Raw genomic sequence first — 21419 nt, 5'->3', positions numbered from 1 at the left:
AATTTACACAAGAACCTATACTAACAGATGCCACAACTGCTGTTGGTTTTCTATATGATCAAAGTTAAGCTCATCAAGAAAATATCAATTGCTTTACTTTTATATATATATATATATATTGAGGTGAGGGTTGTCTATGACATACTGCCCGTCCAAACTGAAATGTAATAGGCTTTTTATGATTCAGAACTAGCCACTTCAATTTCAATTTCCACTCAAGGGACATAACCAGGAACAGTGGCCACAAAAAGGGAACTGGCTATCATGCCAGTCTTGTTAGTATGCCAGCTTTTAGCCACTGCGCTAATCTGAGGTGCTGGGCAACACTTCACAGAGGCAGCTAATCATTATTAATTCCTTTAGAATTCATTGCAATAACATCAATCATGGTGAACTCATTCGGTATTAATATGGATGTAATGTGAAAATGAATAATGCACACAAGAGTTTTTATATTCCTATTTTAGAAAAATAGTTATGAACAGTGTATTTCTCTTTCCATCATCAAATCAGAGCTACCGAGAGATTTTCTATCAATTACCTTCATCATCATTCCAGCTGAAATCTTGTCAGAGCAAACATATTTCAAAGGATTATATCCAACTCCATTACAGCATTCTTCGCTCTTTGGAATAAGTTCAGTCTCACAGCATTTTACTGGCACTTGGTCATTCTTCCTAACATGTGCTAGGGACTCACCACTGGAACCTGAACAGCATATGGTATCTGACACATTCACATATTCCTGCCCACAGCAGAACATCCCTGAAACCAACAAACAAAAAAATATACGTCTGAATATGATATGTAAATAAGTTTTAAAAGAGTTAAGAAAGGAAAAAACTGAGGCTGCAATCTAGCTTGGCATAAAATCTTCAGCAGTGGGAAATACATCAATTTAGCTCAAGCAAAATTAAGTTTGGAATGTGAGGTAACTGCAGCAAGAGTTCTAACTTCTAGACCTACCTGAAAACAAGAATTCAAGGAATAAACAGGGATCACCCAAAGATAACTTGCACCATTCTTCAACTTTTGTAACAGCCTTTGCTATGAAATGCCATACCATGGTGTGCACTGTAGTTCAAGGACACACTGTTGATGAAAACTTCCTGTAAGATTCTCTACCTTCCAGTCAGGTTGCATTCATTCTCTTTTATATGGGCGCTCTTCCAAACAGTGCATCCCAGCATTCCCAAATGCTTCACATCATATTTTGTGACCTAAGATTAGTGTACATGCAATGTATACGAAACCAAATGGGTAAAATACCTGCAGGGAAGTTTTAGCCATCTCATAATTTTACTTGAAGAAGTTTGTTCCTGAACATAATTTTCATTCTATTGTGTAACTGAAAACTTTAAAAAATTAATTCAAGTGGTTTTCCTCTATTTTTAGTAATTCTGTTTTAAAATGAAAAGTGTAATTTTCCATATATTCACAAATATGGTTTTGCAATTGTGAAATTCTGTATTTGTATCCCACATCATTTAATGAAAGGGGTAAATTTTAACTCCAAAGCAAATGCCACAAACACCCCTTAGACACAAAATAACCTGCCCCAGAGCTGTGATATACTATTATGCTTACAAAGTAATTAGTATTTGATGCAAGTTCTGGAGTACATAGATATTTAATACATGTACAGAAATAGCCACTTTACTCTCTGCCATTTATTGTAGCAAATCTCTCTTAGGAAGTCATAGACAATGAAAATTACTCTTCAAATGTACGATCCATCTAAAGGATTCAGAGTAACGATGCAAAATGCTGGTTACTTGCATGCTTCACCAATTTACAGGACTGGTTTCATTCACAGAATCAAGCTGTAATCAGCAGCATTCCAAGAGGTAAATACTTCCTACTGTTCACGCCCTTTTTTTCCAAATTGTCCTAGGATTCCAACAACTTTAAGTAGAGAATTAATGCAGAAAAAGACTCAATCCAATACTAATAAGCAACTCAGATAGCCCCGAGGGACTTGTGACAGGAAAACTAAAATTTTGATAATGAACTGTTTTTCTATTGAAACAAACAAGGCTGTATCCTTCGGTGTGAACCTCATCTTTGTTTGACTGAATTAAATTTTTCAGCCAAGATTTCACTCACATAACAAGAAGTGACTCCCTTTCTAGTTTCTTTGGTAAACCATTACTTCTTTAATTATTATCAGCCTTGTTCCAGTGTGATAAATTGCTAATTACTTAATACCCTAATCAGCGTTCATTCTTTGCACAGATAAACTGTGACAGCGCCATTAATTTAAATAGTAATTTCACTTAATGGCCAGAACGGCACACCAGATTTTTATGCAGCATTTTCTGAAGACTGCATCCATCACTGCAATATTCTGACATAAAGATGTCTGACGTGCACTAACTCACTTAGGGAGAGCAGATGTTGCAGAGCAGAGTTTGGTAGTAATTCCCATAGTGCATCACTTCAGCATGAATGAGCTGCAAAGGCGGAGGTAGACAATCTTCTGAAACTGCATTGCATAGCCCCTGACCTTTGCTTAATTTATCACGTGTAGCACTTGACTCCTGAACCTTGACACCTCAAACGTACAATTTTAAATATGCTCCTAGAAAAACAAAATAAGGCCACGTAATATTGATGGATTGATTTGCCTTCTAAAAATCACTCTATTCAATTGCTTAAGGGTCCAGAAATTCATATAAACCCGTGTCTGAAATCAGAAACATACCAAAACACAAAATACTTGTTTGTAAATCAGCTGGAATACATGTGTCGTGCTTTATATATTTTTGTTTCACAGGAACATAATGCATTACAGCAAAAAGAAAATCCATGGGCTGGAAAGGACTCTTCTTGGTAACAGTGATTTCTGTCAACAGTTATTTCACATTTGTCCCTAGCAACTGAAAAAATTCACAAACATTGCCGAGTGATGAATTACTAATTTAGTAAATCCGCAAAACCAATGCTTTCAAAAAGGAAAAATGAGTATTAGAAGGCTTAGCCTTTGGAGCCAGAGTAGAGGATCAACAAAATACAGAGCCAGTGTACATTGCAAACTATTCCAAAAATCCTTGGCTTACATGTGGGTATTGCAACTACAACAGATCAGAAACCACTACAGTACAATGCATCATCTGTCATGAGTCTGGGATATCAATATAGGGGCATTTCACTAGCTTTTTTTTTTTTTTTTTTTTTTAATTAAAAAAAAAAAAAAGAAAAGAAAAAAGAGAGAAAATCCAAGAGTGATTTTAGCTTCCATTATCCTTTATAGACAGAAATCTACAACTTTGGATAATCACTTAGTAGCAGTGGGCTTAGGATATGTGCATACGATGGCATCACTGCCAGCCTTTGCCAGTAGATGTCTCTATGATCCCCCCACTAAAAAGGCCAAGGGGCATAAAATAAGATGTAAGTAAATGGAAATTAGAAAAAAAAAGAAAAAAAGATTGATTTGAGATGGAAGAAACATCTCTTGTTGCAAGACAGACTCTCCAAGAGAGGTATACAATGGCAAACAAAAAACTTCTACCATTCGAGCCCTTAAACTCGCATTCAGTGCAAGCATGGGCCTGTGATCTGAAGAAACACGCTGCTTTAAGCAGAACTGATTAAGCAACAATAAGGCTTCACACAAGATTTGCACTTGTATTAACTGTGGTTTTTCTCATATGATTTTTTGAAGGAACTAAAAATTGCAAAAAAAAAAAAAAAAAAAAAAAAAAAATAGAAGGTTTTAAAATTGTTCTTATATTTTTAAGCACGGCATCCATTGTAAGCTATGAAAAAGAGGTTGGGAAGCATGACAGTTTTTACATAAAGCCATCCTTGTTACCTCTTCCCCTTTTAGACAATGGGATCAGCCTTCCAATTACCGTATCCTTACAAAATTCTACTTATCCATTTGCTAATGATAGGTAAATTATATTTTAGTGTGAGAACATTTTTTTTCCCATCAGGATTATTATAAATAAGAGGGATAGGGAACATGTAGACTTTGTGCTCTTGCATCTTCATGATGTATTTAGCAAGGCTGAATTACTCTGAGAAATTAAGGAAAAACCTATTGAGCATGATGTATACGATATGATAAGAAACCACAATCTATTCTATGCTTAATGTGAAATAATATGATCTCTTTTCAACTATGGTACTAATTCATCTTTCAAAAATGTATGTGTGTTCAGCTATATGCTGGTTCATAGTATAAAGTCTCACAGCAAATCCATGAATGATGAAAAAGCTACTGTTTTCCTTTTTAATGGCCAAAAAAATGTCATCATGATCCATTCTCAAGAAAAATGGTGTAAATGATAGAGTGCTATAGGCTAAACACATTTTAAAAAGAGGAGTGTAAAGATTTTTTAAATATATATATTTAAGGAAAAAAAACCCTCTTAAGAATACATATATACTGAAATGAAGAACATAACTTTCATCCCAAGATACCTGTATTACACTCCTACACAACTCATCTGCCCAGAGAGAGCAGTAAAAACATAAACGCTACCCCAGCAGTTCTGTTCCAACAGCATCTGTTAATTCACTCCATTTATAAAATACATATTGACAAAGACAACTGAACTGGGACCAGGGAGATTTGATTTGGTGTGAGAAAGTCAATTCAATGTGATTTTGTTAAAGGGCTCCTGCAGGCAAATAAAAGAGTTTAAGTAATAAAGTACATAAAGAGATGTTTTATGAGCCAGCCCCGTCTTGTGGCAGCCACACAATGCGCTGCTAAGCAAGAGGGTCTTGCTCCAAGCTGATGTTGTGAGCGCTGTGTGGATGCTGTGGATTAGGCACAATTAGGGATCAAAGTAGGGAGAGCACCGTGGAAGCAGTGAGGCTCACCGCACTCACTCCAAAATATGCCACTGGAGGGGAGAAAACATTGCCAAGGCTCTTAGTTCAGTCCTTCCTGACAGTCACCACGGAATGAGAATACTTTGAAAAATCACAGCGGCTAAGGAACCAGGGAACACAAAAGTAAATGGAAGACAGCTCATTTTGGGGGAAAGGAGTTCATCTTCTGATCTGAGATCTTAGTTATATGCTAGGATCCTCAGCTGTTCACCAAGAGGCTCAAGCTGGCACAAACAAAAGCACTGCCATCACCAATCTTAATACACCAAGCAGAACTGATACTAAACTTTTATTATTTCCATGTTTTGAAATTGAGTTCCCCTTCAGGACTGTGATTGGTTTTGAAATCTTCTGTGAGGCAGAGAAAATCTAAGGCTGATGGTATATAGCTTAACTAATAAATGCAGAAAGAAAAGACACAGGAAAATACCCAAATTGAGGTGTATAACAATGCTTCTAGTCTCTGCCACCAGCTAGTCTTGATGAGGAAGTAATGTTCATATTTTAAATCTAGATGATGTAGTAGCTTCTTGCAATATGCAAGAAATCCATGGGATATAGCAGATGAACAAATGACTAGCTCCAGCGATTGAGCTTTGTTAAACTGTGGAGTAGGTGTATAACAGGGACGTGGGCCTCCAACCAGATAGTATTTGTCACCTTTAATTCCTAACTCCACATCTGCAGCATGAATAGAAAATCCATTTACTGGGATGTGTGGCACCGTGAGGTGGAAAAGTCTAACCTCAGATCTACTGACTAAAAGATGACTGATCCTACTTCCTGACTAATAAAAGATCATGCATTCTCTTCGAATTTTCTGTCTCCAGACAACACAACTTTTGGACAAAGGTAAAGAAGATGAGTTATGAAATGCTAACCATTTTGCAATCTATCAGAACAGGTGAGAAAAGTGCAACAGCTTCTTAATAAAACTGGCATATACACCTTAACTCTTTGAGCATCCCACTGCTGAAAAGCGAATGCTACAGGAGGTTTAGAAAGATGAAAACTCTTTTTTCTTGAAAATTCTCACTTACCTGTGTGGGCTTTGTATGCAGTGCCTTTTTCCTCATCACCACAACAGACCAGGTCTGTGCTTATGACTTCACCACCACAGCACTGCTGGCTAAATCTGTCATGGAGTGATCCACCACAGCAGATTTGGTTCCCTGATGTAGAATAAGGCATTCCGTGGCAGCAAGAATCACCAATTCCAACTGAAACTCTGTTTTGTTCTTTGTTAGGGCAACACACTTCACCTGTCAATTTAAGAACACAAAGATTTTTTTGCATGTACAGTTCTTGAAATCCCTGAGAGGATCTCAACTGATTGCAACAAGCTTTAGTCTGGATTCACACACCAGTAGCTTAGTGTACAAGACAATTCACAAGAAAGTGGAATCACTTGGTACTTTAGAATGATGTACAAGCATGTATTTATTTGTAAAAATAATTAAAGAAACATAAATTCATGAATTCAGGGCAAAAATTCTGTGAGATATCAGAACGCAAGCATTACAAATTGAGAAGATCAACAAAAACAATTTATAAAAATGTAATTATACAGCTGAAAACCTCTAGGTAGAGGTAGCTGTACAGTAAAGGGAGCTCATTGTTTCTTTGATCAATGAAACAGTCTATTTCTTCACAGCAAAAAAAAAATCCCCATTTCTTCCTAATTCATTCTGAAGTTGTTTGAAGGACTAAAACAGTTAAAGAGCTTTTCATGTCAGTAAAGACTTCATCTGCCAAAGAACTTAAAGTAACTTTAGAAACTAAACATCATCACTACATTCAATGAGGTTGGCTGCTACTTCAACAAAAACATCAGCTGTTATTGCTCAACAAGGACTTAAGATATGACTACCAATGAGAGTGACACCATAATGGGACCAGGTACTTCTAGTTTATGATATAAACAATACAAAACTGACTGTAAATGGCAATAATTTCCATTTGGTAGTACCTGCACTTGATCAGAACCAGTGGTCTAAAAGTTACGTTTTTTTTTTCTGTGTTGCAATATTTCCTGTGGCTCAGACATCACTGATACAGCACTTGGAAGAAATAGGGAAAACATATCAGAGCTGTTCTTCTGTTTCTAAAGAGATTCCTTCCTTTCTAATTTTTAATCTCCACACCTACAGCCCAGTGTGCTTCAGCACATCTAGAGCTAACAAGCTGGCCAAACAACATCTGGGAAATATGTATGCTTAGAGAGTTTCCTTATAAATTACTTTATCAAATAAAGTCAATAATAAAACAAAAATATGAGAACAAATTTTTAGAGTATAATAGATATAATCTGTTTATATAGTTCATCATATTTTCCTGTATCCCTTGGAATCTAATTCCAATAACACAGAGAAAGTATTAAAACACAGAACACAACTTACATCTATCATCTATTGGAAATAAAATCTTTTTTGTTGTTGTTGTTGTTGTTGTTTTTAAAGAACTATTAGACATAAGACACAAAGGATCAGTAATCTTCTAATTAACCTCTCAAAATGGGATCCATTCCAAGCTAGGCTTGAAAATGCTCTTGCTCTGAAAAGTACTATGCAGTCTTACCAGTTAATTGTTATCCTTATCAAAGAATGACCCACATTAACATTTAGCTTCAGGTTATTAGCATATTTATAAAAATAAAAAAGAAAAATGAAAAAAAGTGACCAATATTGTTCATGTTGCTGCCCTTTTGAATATGGAAAAAGAGAAAGCAGCAAGTATACTCAGGAAAAAAAAAAGTTTAAAATCATGTTGAGATTTCACGCTTGTGAACTGCTGACTGAAGAACTACTTTCAGATATAAGACATTTTGTTTCATTGTACTTTTCTTTCTTGATCTAAACAACATTAAGCTAGTTAGCATAGACCACTGGCTGGGGACAAGGGTCACAGTATAATCTTTCCATTTTAGTACGCTGAAATTAATGAGGCCAGCAAAATACTCTTCTCTGGTTCTTCCATATGATAGCACTTTTTCTGATGACATAATGAAAGACATTCTAATATTGTGATATATGAATTACTTTTCAAGAGATCAGAACTTGGGACATGCTGAATGTGCTGGCAAAAATTCAACCATTTCTGAGCCCAGGGAATGTGTGCCAGCTCATGAGTAATGGAAGCATTTTAGCTCCTGATCTGACAACTGCCTACAAAGAGATATATGCTCTGAACAATGCCCCAAAAAGGACTTTCCTCCCTCTTTTCTTTCCCCCTCCATTTCAAAAATCCACCAACTACCCGGAAAACCAAACTCTGGACTACAGCACAGAAGCATGGTTTTGGCAAAATCTTAAATAATTCTTGAGATTCAGACAGTGCAATCCACCTTAAGAAAGGAATTGATTTCCATCAAAAATAATACATGTAGTTTGATATGTAACATGATAGAAATAAACAGCAGAAAATACCGTAGAATATGTAACATGCAGTATCAACCCTAAATGCTAACAGTGATGGCCAGGGAAAGTCACAAGGGGTCAAGTCAAGCAGAGAACTAAACTGCACCTCTAAATTGCCTGATGGTGTTCCTATTAGGCAGAACTGCCTTCCCCATTATTCGGCACTTACTGCAATTAAATATAGTTTGGTACAAATTAGTTCTCTGGGAAATGACCCAATAATCAGCTTTTATCAATTAAGTCTTCATTGTATAAAGTGTACTGTATTTAGAAGACAAAGTGCAATTTTCTTTGCTTATCCCACTGAACACAAGCCTAGAAGTCACTAGAAATCTTGATAAATCCCACATTTATTGCTATGTTTTCATTCTCCTTGGTTTAACAGATACATCAACTTTGTTGTTTTGTTTCTTTCAAGCACTTGAAAGGAGTTGTCTCTTACCCAGTAATACCCTAGTGTAATAACCACCACAGCACTGATGTTTCGGTTGCACAGCATGTATCTGACCACCACAGCAAACCCCTGGTGAATTAAGAATAAATGGAATGTACTTGTCCTCGCAGCACTGGAAGCCAGGTTTATTGTCGTGCAGAATCCCATTACAACATACCTAAAAGTAGTTTAAAATAAAAATCAGTAAGGCAATATCTGTTAAACAGAACATAACGTGTACTCTGACAAAACTATGTATATGAAAAATGCATACAAAACATCGAAGTACAGACACTAATCTGACTGCAGTCAAATAAAATGTAACTTGGCTAAAATCCTGTGCCCTCCAGCATTATCAGACTTCAATAAACTACTGTATATCTGACAGAATGCTGCTATTTTGTGGCCTTCAACCATACTGCACCTTAATAAAATAGTCCATTAACATGAATCATCTCCATATGCCTTGCAGGCTGTTTGAGTCTCTCTGTGGAGTAGATTGCAGTACGTAGATATAAGACACCACTGCCCTGCCCTTTCCTTTTCTTTCCTATCATTTAGTCACTTAGGAGGAGACATACCTGAAACTCATACAACTAAAAAAACAGTTTCCCAATATGGCCTCTAACTTTTTTTTTCTTCACTGTAAAATATGTGGGATCTTCTTGTAACACATGTTCACTTACCTATGACTACAGTTCTTCAGTCAACGTGATCTAAAGAGAGTAGTATTTCTATAAGAATGTTAGGTTTTACTGCTGGGCTGGTTGGTTGTTTTTGTTGTTTGTTTTTTTTTCAAAATAACATTTACATAGAAATAAATTTTGAAAAGGTCTTTTAACTGAGGACTTTTTGCTAGGTGCAGTCAAGGAAATAATGCACTTGAACAATCAAATAATTACTTTCATACTTATTCCTGTGTAAATGGAGTGACACAATGTACACAGAAAATCATATAGAGCAGGCAGTAGAACAAATGTAAAAAAACGTAACCCTGGAGCCTACAGTCAAGTGCAACCTTCATTACAGAAGGATGCTTCTTACAATTAGACTGAGAATGGCAGAATGGCACAGACGTTGGAACAGAGTTGCTCCTTTCTTCTTTTTTTTTTTCCACATGGAGCACTTCTACCTTTTACGGTAAGCATGTTCTAAGTCAGGTCATTTTTGCAGCAAAGGAGGAAAAAACCCTCATAGAAGAATCTTTACTTAGGCACTTCAATTAGTGGCTAGGAAATAAAATAAAATAAACCCATATGCTACTGGACACATGAAATATATTTTATATTACATTCATAATGTCAGAATAAATATAGACAGAAGAAAAAATGATCATTAATTCTTGAATACATAAACAATTTTTTTTCTGGCTTCTATGTGGATAATTTTTTTTCCCATGTTTTTAAATTTTGAATGGCCTTTGCACAATCTCCCTTTAGAATATTAGGTTTGGTTCTGAAGTCACAACTTATAAGACAGGAAAGAGAATTAAAATGGGCAGGGCAGAAGGTGTTCCTCATTATATTTTGATGTTACAGGTTACAGCCTTATATGTTTTGAACTGATGCATCATTCTGTGCTTTTTCAATGCACTTTCCCATTCAACATCCATGTTTTAAACTACCATTGTAGCTGAACATTTTCTCCTCTCTGTATTTTGAGCCTCTCTCTTCAGGTCCTAGTTTATTTATTTATTTATTGCTGTTCAACATGTCACTGATAATGTAATCCAATCTACTGATTTAATTAACCCAATGTCCTTCCAGATCATGAGTTAGCTTGTCAAATAAAACTCAGCTTTACACCTCTTCTCTGCTTTGTATCTTCTGGATTTTTCATTTTCTAAGTCTGGCACACACTCCATGCTGAATTTTTTAAAATATCAAATCAAGTACCATTGTGATACGGCTCCTAGAACAGATACATTTCGCAACAACTCTTGATACCTGTAAGGACACTCCTCTACTCAAGACATCAGAGTCAGTAAATGCTGTACCTGCCTGTGCAAAAGGAGGCCAAATACATGTTTCTTACATATTCCTTGTCCCAACTTGCATGCCCTCTGGGATTGTGCCTCCCTCTGTGATCCTTTGAGTCTAATTTCTCTGCCTCTTTTCATGGATTTCATTTGTCACCCCTGGTTCCCAATGATGGGAACCCTTCAAATTTTACTTGCAGTCTTTCTGTCTTTACAGATGAAGAGACTTGCACATTCTTGGCATTACCTTGGCTCAAATGCTTGAGCAGCCATTCCACTTTCATGGAGACAGTTCTAGTCTTACGAATACTCAGTAGAAACAGCTGCTGTGCATATTTCACACTGGAAAGGCCGCTTCAGTGGTAACTCCAAAGAACTCTGATTGGAACATTATTTCTGTTTTTATTGGTGCTTCTTCTCTTCTTCCTGAATTCCCTGAAAATATCCCCAGCTGAACAGCTAGGTTTGTTCCAGTACTTTCAGCAGATACTTATTATTGTTAAAAATGATTTAAGATCCTCAGTATTCCTCAGTACCCCTGTAGTCAGCTTCTAAAAAGGGGTCCAGTCAGCTCTAAAACAAATTCAGACTCTCCTCTGGCATTACCAATTGACGTAGTTGATGATATTATTATGTAGCTCCATAACATCCTCTGCAGTCAGCTGTAAATTGTTAGTAACACTTTTTTGGCAGTTCTGTAAAGATAGTTCCTATTTGCATTGATATTCAGCCCAAGGATTCTGCATTATCAATCTATAAAATAAAATGCATTCAAGTAATGCTAAAATTATGTCATAGACAAAGAAGAAAAGCAGATGGATTGAAAGCTATAGAGGCAAAAGGTTATTATTATCTCATCCTCTTAGATCTCAAAATGACAGTCCCCACTGGATGGTGTAACTGTACTTGGAATCAGAACCCTGGTGGCAACCAGGTACAGTGACACCAACATTTTAGGCAAGTCTGAGATCTCACTCTCATAAATGGAGTTGAATGCTTGATGTATCTTGCTAACTAGAAGATGTCTGTTACCTGTGGAGATGAAATAAGATGCTTGTCCTGAGCTATCATGGGAGCCCTTAAAAGTATTGGTAGACTGAGTTACTCCTAAATCAATCCTATAGACATCTTCCCATCCAAGCATGTGGAGGGACTGTGACCCAGGAGTGCTGGAACTGGGCATGGCTAGGCATAAGAAAGGATTATTATGATATCTGAAAAAAACCTGATTAACTAAGACTCTACGGCAGAGTAAACAGATATGAAGGCACAATTCCTTTTTTTTTCTTAATTATTCTTAAGAATATGTAAAAATATTCCAAATTTACCTATGTAACTAGGTTTTATAAAAATTTTGTCATCCTCAATCCCTCTACTTGCTGAAGACTTTGCTGAAGCATGTTATCTAACCTTATGGACACATGCCAGTTAAGCTAGGACTGATTTACTCAAATAAACAGATGTGCTAGGCAGCCATGTTTATCCTTCCTGTCAAACGCTTGCTGCCAAAGCCACTTTGTGAAATAGCAATTCACAAAACACTCTAAGGAATTCTTATTAGCTAGTAGAGTTCATTAAAAATTTTTGCCAGTGGAGCAAACACCAGAGAAATGATTGACCCATCATGTTCTCATGTGAGAGAATATTTTAAATTAGCAAAGCTCATTCTTTCTTAAATTATCCCAGAATCTATATAAACACTTTTTTTTCCCCCTAACATATTCATCTGTTTCTGAAACTGCTGTTTTCTTTCAGTAATTGGTACAGCCTTAGATCAAAAATCCTTGAACAGAAATTACTGCTGTTCTGTTACAAATCACTAAATATTATCTTACTAAAATGAATTTCATTTCCTGACTTTCAGGTATGTTACAAAACACACTGCATATGAAGTGTTCTCTTTTCAAAGGTTCTCTAAGCCTGAAAGAAAAGACTTCACAAAATCGCTAGCATTAACAGTCAGTTTTACATAAATATTGACACAATATCCTTCATCAGTGTTTAGATGTGTTCATTCTCTCTCCTGGAAATCACATTTATCAAGCTAGCTATCAAGCCACTATTTTGCTCCTCCTGTACTTAAAGAGAAAATTTTTTAACAAGTGGCACATGTTAATATGGTGAGTGAAGAGGTAAGCCTATTATTACTAGTTACATTTGATTAGTTCACTAACTGTAGATTTATATAGCTTCTTGCTACTGACAATAAAAAGTTCTGAAGCTGTATTAACACCTTCTGTCAGGACTCTTTTAATTGTTGACGTTCACAACCCTGATCCAATGAGTATGGAAATTATTAGCCCTTGCACCACTACTTTAATTACATTTTTATTGTACCTGTCTCATTATTTTCAGTGCTCACCCAGAGATGCCAGTGACAACAGAAGGAAAGTTCAGAGCTACACGGACAAGGAAGGAAGGCAGGCCTTCCCCACCAAAGTCAGGTTATGCTTCCTGACGAATGAAGCTGGGTTACATTGCCTTGTTAACAAAAATACATCCCTGCATATCCCATGCTATGTACTCTGTAAACTGATGTCTGACCTTAGATTTCAATCAGAACAGAGCTATGAAGCACACCTAACTGAAAACAGGGAGAGATGGGCGATTACTTGGGAACACCCAAACAACAGTGGTTTGCAAATGGTTACTGGTTACTGCAAATGGTTACTGGTTACTGCAAATAGCATCTGCAGGACATTGGGACCTTCTTGGCAGTCAACAAAAGTTATCATGAGACAGTATTCTTGGCTGTTCTGAACAATTACACACAACAATCTTTTACAATTATTTTTGCACTCAAGAGGTATACATCTATCCAGGTCTGATTACAAGCACATGGGCAATGACACCAGCCAGGCCATTTTCTTAGATCTTGTTAGAACAACAAAGTCTGTAACATTGCAGCAGAACAATAGATAACAACTAGAAACAAGAGGTACAGATTTGAGCAAGGCTTGTTTGGGATAATAGGAATGTTTTCTCATCTTTATTAGGCTTACTATCAGGAATGTGCATGTAGAGATGTCTCTTTTAGCAGAAAGGTTCATTTGCTCTTTCAGGGATTCCCAAGATAGCTCTGAGCAAGATGGTGTATTTACACAGCACAATTCTGTGCAGAGATACTAGCTTGGATCCTAACCAGGGCACATGCATGCTAGCGCAACCCTTTGTCCAACTAATTAGTGTTGCCTTTCTGATGTCACCATGCTCCTCAGCTGTACCTAATTCAGTCAACATTAGCTGAAAAGTCTCTGCATCCTGTTTTGCTGCATGGTGAGAACACACTCTTGTCTTCCCCTTACTGAAAAACTTGGATTTGTACAGGTACTGGGGATTGTATTTTTGAGATTTCTTAATTGGACAAGAAATGATAAAAAAAAAAAATCACTCCTTTTCTACAGTGTATTATAATAGCAAGCAGATGTGACAAATCCATAAGGAAAAATCAGGAAAAAAACAATCCAAGACATGTCTTCAAATTATTTATATATATGCATACATATATATACATATATATATATATATATATATGTCTGTGTGTGTGTGTGTTTTTAAAAAAATACTGTACGTATTTTCTAAAGGCCCAGTATTTTCCTCACTGAATTCAAGGAAATTGTAAGTTGGAAATTAAACCCATTGTATTTTGTACACAAGATGCAATAAATGAATGGAGCAAAATGTTCAGCTCCTTTAAAAGAATTCTGAAACCAGTTTGTCTCCTGGAACTATGTACATTGCCTACTTTCACTGACTAGTCTGCCATCAAATCTAATATGTACAAAAAGGATATTTATGTGGAAAGATGTTTACATATGTAAAGAAAATGAACAATAGGTAAAACAAAAATAATCTCCATTGTTTTTTGTTTTGCTTTTAGTAGTTATTATGCCTCATAGAGTAGTACTCATGCAAGAGAATTTATTCTGTCCTAATCAACTTCCAACTATCAGAAAAGGACAGAGTTCTTCATTCAATAGGAGAGAAGGAGAAGTTATGAATTTGATAGCTCCAAATTCAGTCATTTACAAGAGGACATGTTCCAATCACAAAATTCACCATAACAATTAAAGGCAGTCTAACTTGTTGGCAGCTCCTAAGGGAAGACAAGCATCTTCCAGACTTGGAGTAGTGTTATCATCCCTAGTGAGGGAATGTCATCTTTGCAAGTGGTTAGAAAGGTGCTGCCACTTCTGATCAGCAGGAAAATGCACGGCTTCAGTCTTCTTAGCTGTACACACATAAGAGCAAAATAAAGAAATACTAGTACAGCACTCTTATCTAGAGAGATGCAGTATTGTATTCTTAAATATTTCCCACTCTGATAAGCTTTTAATATATTTGATTCTTAACTTTCAGTAGACTATGCTGAGTTGGCTTCATTTTACCTACAAAGTTTTTTGCACATCTCCAAGGAAACTTGAAAATGCAAGTTATCATGTCAAGAGTTTTGTTTTATTTTTAAAAGAGTTGGGGACTGAGCTGTCTATATATCAGAATCATTTCATTTCTTTTTTTTTTTTGGTCAAACAAAAATGCCCCTTTCTTGTTCTGAATCCGAACATCACTTTAAGTGTCATCCTTCACACTTCACTGTATCATTAATGAATGGCAAATAGCATCTGGCATTGTGGTAAGAGGCTTTCTTTTCCAAACAAGTGCACACTGGTCAGCATTGCTTTTCTATTCTGCTATCCAGTACAATGTTGAATCTAAAGATAACATATATATGCTGAAGTAGCATAAATACTTCAGCATTGTAACTGGTATAGAGTGACAGTGAATCCAGTAAAAGTGTGAGAGAGCTGCTACATAAGCTGTAATGCTACCCCTACCCCAGACTAGTGTAAGAAAGAAAGGGACATTTCTAGAGCTCTATAGAAACCTCTATTACAAACATTTTAAATCACTGATGGTACACAAACTAGACAAAGTATCAGGAGGGGAGTTTCAATCTTCACTCACAAAAATTACAAAAAAAAAAGTGAGTGATTCAGTTTCCTCCGGATCTATTAGTCATTTATTACACGTTTTCTACCTAAATGATTAGCACTCATTCATAAACCCCTCCAGCCACCCCCAACTCTGACTACTGGGTGCAAAGAACAAATAAATGTCTCTTTGTACTTCCTTACAATTGTGTGAGTACAGCAATACTCCATTGCATCATGGCACAGTTAAAGCTAGTGACAAGTTCAGGTATACAGAAACCACTATCATTAGAAAAAAATTGAAAGTTGGGAACCTATAATAATAAACTGACACTCTTGAGGACTCAAAGTTATCATAAATTTACAAAATTATTGAAAAAGTAAAAATGCAGAAGATGACTTAAAATTAATCTAATATAAATTTTACTCAAACATACGCTAAAAGATCTATTAAAATGTCTACTAAGCTAAAAGCATGAAATAAGTAAATTCACCATTTAGAACAAAAAACTTCCTATAATTTACTTGCAAGGTTTAAGAAATACATACATTTAGTATAGTACTGCTTTCAAGGGAATGCAAAAGCTAAGGTTGTGTTGGCTGGGATAATTTATATTTTGATCTGAACCCCCCAGATAACTCACTTCCTTAATTACTGTCTTGTCTGACAGGGAATCTTGTGAATACATATTGTTTGCCTTAGTCACAGAGCATGTGATGATGCTTTTGACAAATAGGGACACTATTTCATTACATTAAATCTTACTTTCAAACTAAGAGATTTCTCCCTCATTTGTCAATAAAAACCATTACAGACTTCTGCTATGCTATTGATCCTACTCCTAAACAGGAACTAATATGAAGATTAACCTGCAAATAGCCATAATTTAAAAATACATCTGACAAATCACAATGGATCTCATTCGGGGCTGCTCATCATTGTCATGTAATAACCACCCACTTGTAGCTGAATCTAAATAGATTTTCTGAATAGGAGAATCTAGTCATTCAGCCAAGGAAGAATATGGGAGAGTAGGGGGTTGGGAGGGAAACAACAAAAGAAACGATTTTAATGACTGCTATTTGCCAGCAGGGTTTGAGAAATGATTCCTCACATACAGAGAATATACTTTTACTGGTGTTTTTGAAATTCTGCATGCACCTAGAAACTTCCCTATGGCCTTTATGTGATCCAGTGTGATAAAAGATTTGTACCAAGTACCATCATATGCCCCACAATACCTGAATACTTGAACTGACAAAGGACCCCCTGTAGCAATTCATAGCATGTGGTCTATAGTGTAAGGCTGAGGAAAATCTCAGAAGAGTGGCAAGGCGCTGGCACAGGCTGCCCAGGGAAGTAGTGGAATTACCGTCCCTGGAGGTGTTCAAGAACCAGGGAGATGCGGCACTGAGGGACATGGTTAATGGGCATGGTGGGGATGGGTTGGTGGTTGGACTTGGTGATCTTAGAGGTCATTTCCAACCTTATTGATTCTATGATTCTTTGAAAACTGACTGTTCCAAGCAAGATGCAAAAATATATACCAAATTCTGTATATGCATATGCCTACTGTATAATTTAGCACAGTGGGATGAACGCGGTATATCCAGGAGGTTAGCAGACAGATTCCTCAGTTTGTGAGACTTACTTGGTATTAGATAGAATCTCACTCCTTGGGATGAATGCCTGCATTATACACATTAATCAAAACTTTCTGAAGGGAAGAAACTTTGGATGCATGTTTGCGAAGTGAGGCAGTCCACAGGACTGGATGGAAACATGTCTCCATCCAGCAATGGGGTACATTTGAAATATTTCTGAAGCACACAGCCTAGCTTGGTTTCCTCTGCAAAGAGTTTAGCTCGTATATATTAAAGCCATTGTAACATTAAACTAGTGAGCAGTGGATTTGCTTCAAAATTATACTGTTGCTTCAAACTGCAGCTTCAGCCTAAGACTTTCAGAAATGTTAACCTGTTCACATCTTCCGAAAGGAGAAAAAGTCAGCAATCACAGACAACACAATCACTTGTCCTCAGATGTCTGAGATAATTCTGCCAGAAATATTTACACAACTGTCCCCATACTAAGCTCAAACATCCACACATGATTTTAAACACACTTCAAGACATATCAGAGTTTCATTTTTACAATGTTAGAAGAAACAGAATCATCCACTTCTTCTGAGAGATAAAGAGGTTTACACACTTGTTTCTAAAAGCATAATTCTTCCATATATCACTAACTTAAAAATATACGTGTACCTTCATCTCTGGATGATAACACACTTCTCCACAGACATTTTCATGCTTCTTACATTCAAGAGGAATGCACATTCCACTACTTCTGCTGCTTCTCGCTGCTGGAGTACACCTCTTAAATGCTTTACGTAAGACTTCATATCCTAGGATAATACCATTTGGCTGTCCAGGCGAAATCCAGTTAATTTGAAGAGATCTGTGAAAAGCAGAAAATTAGCATATGTTAAATTATTTCAAGTATTTATGTTTCTGCAGATACTTAGCATGTAGTTCCAATTTATACTATTTCACATATCCAAAACATTCATCTGGATGGTGTAGATACATTTCACACCTTCTTTAATGTCCAAAAGATGCAAAAGCATCAATACTTGTCAAAACTCAATTAACTGCTCACACAACCAAGGCCTTTAAAAATGGCTATTTAAAACACATTCCTTTCATGCTTCTGAAAATGTAATAAACTCTTCCTAGCATTCTAAACATTTCAGTTAACTGGTAAAATAAAGGATTCATCATGCTTTCTTGGTGCTCTAGCATGAACGGTTGTGTACATGAACTGTTGTCAGGGCTGGAGTAACCATTCCATCCCTGGTGTGGTGGGACAGGCAGCTGAGAAACTGAAAACCACCCCTAGGCTATGAACTATAACCAGTGCAGCTGTTCAGTCACCATTAAGAAGAGATTTGCACTCAATTTGCCTTTTCACTACTCAAAAAAAAAAAAAAAAAAAAAAAAAAGGAAAAAAGGAAAAAACTAGTGCTGCTCTGAAACTTTAACACATAAAAGAAAGAATTCATCACAACATTACAAACAGCAGTTCTCTTCTGTGCTTAAATATTTTAATCGACACAATTAAAAGTAAAAAAGCAAGCGTTTATAATAAGTGAAACTCAAGAATTCTGACTATGAGAAGAAAAGTAGGTCTGCAGCTACCCACAGAAGATTGTAAAAATCCTGTTCTTGATTTCAAGTTTGATATCAAGCCATCATCAATTTAAGTATCTTAGGGAAGAATCCTGTTGAGCTGTAGTAGGCTTATCATTACTGAAAATGTGCAGGTGCTAGCTCCAAAATCTCATTTAATATTACAATATGTCTCAAAAAGGACATTTAAAACATAAATTTTTCTCTGTCTTTTATAACGTACACATTTTACACAAATATTTCAAATGAAAAAATCATTTCTAGCATAATCTGGAGCGTTGCATAAAACAGGAATGTCTTTCACTATGACGTTTTTCTTTGGCTAGAGAGGAGGAGGTTCCAATGCTACATGTAGATCAATAGGTGGACTTCTAACACTGTACAGTATATACTCAGGCTCCAAATATCTCTTTTTAATCTCCATGTCCCAATAACACAGACACTTGTCTGCATGCCAGTAACATGATAAATTAGCATTAATATGAAGTGAAAATATTACCACAAAACAGCAGCTGCTGAGATAAACGTTAACATCTTAACAGAATAAAAAGAACTGAACTATTACTTCACTTCTGTAAGATATAAACAGAAGAATACACACTGCAACAAGCCTTTCAGAACATGAATTAATGTCACCTGTGAAAGAATTACTTCAAAGGTGGCTTGCAGAGGCACCATTTTCACTTCAGGATTTTGATCTGAACCACAGATTTAATTCTGTATTCCATACATAGCTGGTTTGATTTCATTAAGAGAAGAGATTTAGATTGAGTATAAGGAAGAAGTTCTTTACAGTCAGGGTGGTGAGGCACTGGCACAGGTTGCCCAAGGAAGCGGTGGATGCCTCATCCCTGGAGACACCCAAGGTCAGGCTGGGAAAGGCTCTGAGCAACCTGATCTGCTGTAGGTGCCCCTATTCAGTGCAGGGGAGATGGACTAGATGGCATTTAAGGGTCCCTTCCAACTCAAATGATTGTATGATTCTAACACAGGGACATGAACACACACTTGCATGTGTGCACATATGCTGAAATGTTTACATTCAAATGTTATAAGATTTAACTTGAAAACATAAAAGCAAGAAAATATGTTGTAAAAAACTCAGAAAAATTAAAAAAAGGGTAAAGAAGAGAAGTGCTTCAACCTTCATAAATGCCACTGTAGCTCTCTGCTGGTCTTTGTGCAGCGCAGATCACAGGAGCAAAGCGAGCACTTCCAGTTATATCTTTGAATCATCTGCTTTCTGCAGGTTCATTCAGACCCTTGAGAGTATCTTACAGAAGCACCGTGCCAGTTTTTGCAGTTTTCAAGTTTCTAAAAAATTTCAAACCAGGCCCAAGAATTCATACGAAGATTTTAATATTTTACCTTTTCTGCAGAGTTCAACATATATTCATTTAACAAACAATCACTTTATTCAATTCATAGATGCACATTTGGTGTGGGCATATCTTAGTATCATACAAAACTACAGCTGTCCCAGTAAATCCTGACACGGGGGTTCATTGCATAGTGTGATTGAAAGGGTAAAACCCAGTATGACGTTTCAATAGAGCCACAAAGGCATGTTCTCACAAGACAGGTAAGCTCCTTACAGACACATCCACTTCTCCTGATGTTCACCACCCATGACAAATTGAGGTGGTTTTGAAAGCATCAGAGCAAGAACAATCTATGGTGCAATTAAAAAAAATCATCAAGGTTTTCATGGAAGTGAAATGAATGAATTAGTTTCAACTTTTTGACATATGCTGTCTGAAGAAACACCCCAGCCTGAATCGAGAACCTTCTCAAGCAGGTGCAGGCTGTCTGGGACATGACGGGCACTTCAGTGTGCAACTCACTGTACCATGTACGATGCCCACAGAAAATACAGCTGAACTTGATTCACACAAGAGCTGTTTCAGGCTGTAATGCTAACGAGATGCTAGAGCAGTTTTAGAAGATAAAGAACAATTTCAAACCGACCCACAAAGTTTTGCTTTTGGTTCAGCGGACCAAACTCAAAACATGTGAAGAGGATCCAGTCTGACATTTCTGAGAGTGTGTGTATATATGTATAAAACCATGAAAAATATTAGTATTCCAGAGTTTTGCTTTACATTTTAAATATCTTTTGATAAATGAGGGCAGGACAAGGGGTAACAGTTTTAAACTAAAAGAGGGTAGGTTTAGAACAGATATAAGGAAATCCTTTACAACAAGAGTGCCAAGGCTGCCCAGAGAAGCTGTGGCGCCCCATCCCTGGAGATGCTCAAGGTCCTGGGCAGCCTGAGTTGGAGTGTGGTGTCCATGGACATGGCAGGGGATTGAGGCTCGGGGGGCTTTAATGTCCCTTCCAACCCACAAAAGAAACACAAGATTCATTCAACATTCTTAAGACAGGGAGCACTGATATTATTAATGACCTATGGATCAAATACTCTCCTCATCATGAGTTCACGCATACTACACAATCATTTCAACATTACTGCAAAGTAGTTAACTATTTCTTGTATCATGAGTTGCAGTGCTGAAGTTATTAGAGAAGCAATATTACACAGTACAGAAAGTCTGATGAACAGCTTTGCACTTCTACTGATATTAAAAACTGCTTTGGCAAATCTTTCTGTGCCTTGTTT

The 21419-nt window shown here is 36.6% G+C and overlaps 1 protein-coding gene across 1 annotated transcript in view; it reads right to left on the bottom strand.

Annotated features, from left to right (window-relative positions):
* Positions 1 to 21419, bottom strand: part of USH2A (usherin) — a 377385-nt gene that overhangs the window by 79318 nt on the left and 276648 nt on the right. The window contains exons 47-50 of the mRNA XM_085219239.1: positions 17875 to 18067; positions 8707 to 8875; positions 5889 to 6110; positions 542 to 765 (exon numbers count right to left, since the gene is read on the bottom strand). Coding sequence (XP_085075365.1) covers positions 542 to 765; positions 5889 to 6110; positions 8707 to 8875; positions 17875 to 18067 — 808 coding nt within the window. The remainder of the gene's footprint in view (positions 1 to 541; positions 766 to 5888; positions 6111 to 8706; positions 8876 to 17874; positions 18068 to 21419) is intronic.

This window comes from Meleagris gallopavo, chromosome 2, assembly GCF_905368555.1.
Source record: "Meleagris gallopavo chromosome 2, MGAL_WU_HG_1.1, whole genome shotgun sequence".
Taxonomy (NCBI): domain Eukaryota; kingdom Metazoa; phylum Chordata; class Aves; order Galliformes; family Phasianidae; genus Meleagris; species Meleagris gallopavo.
The sequence above is the reverse complement of the archived record's forward strand: the minus strand, read 5'-3'. Positions and strand labels throughout refer to the sequence as shown.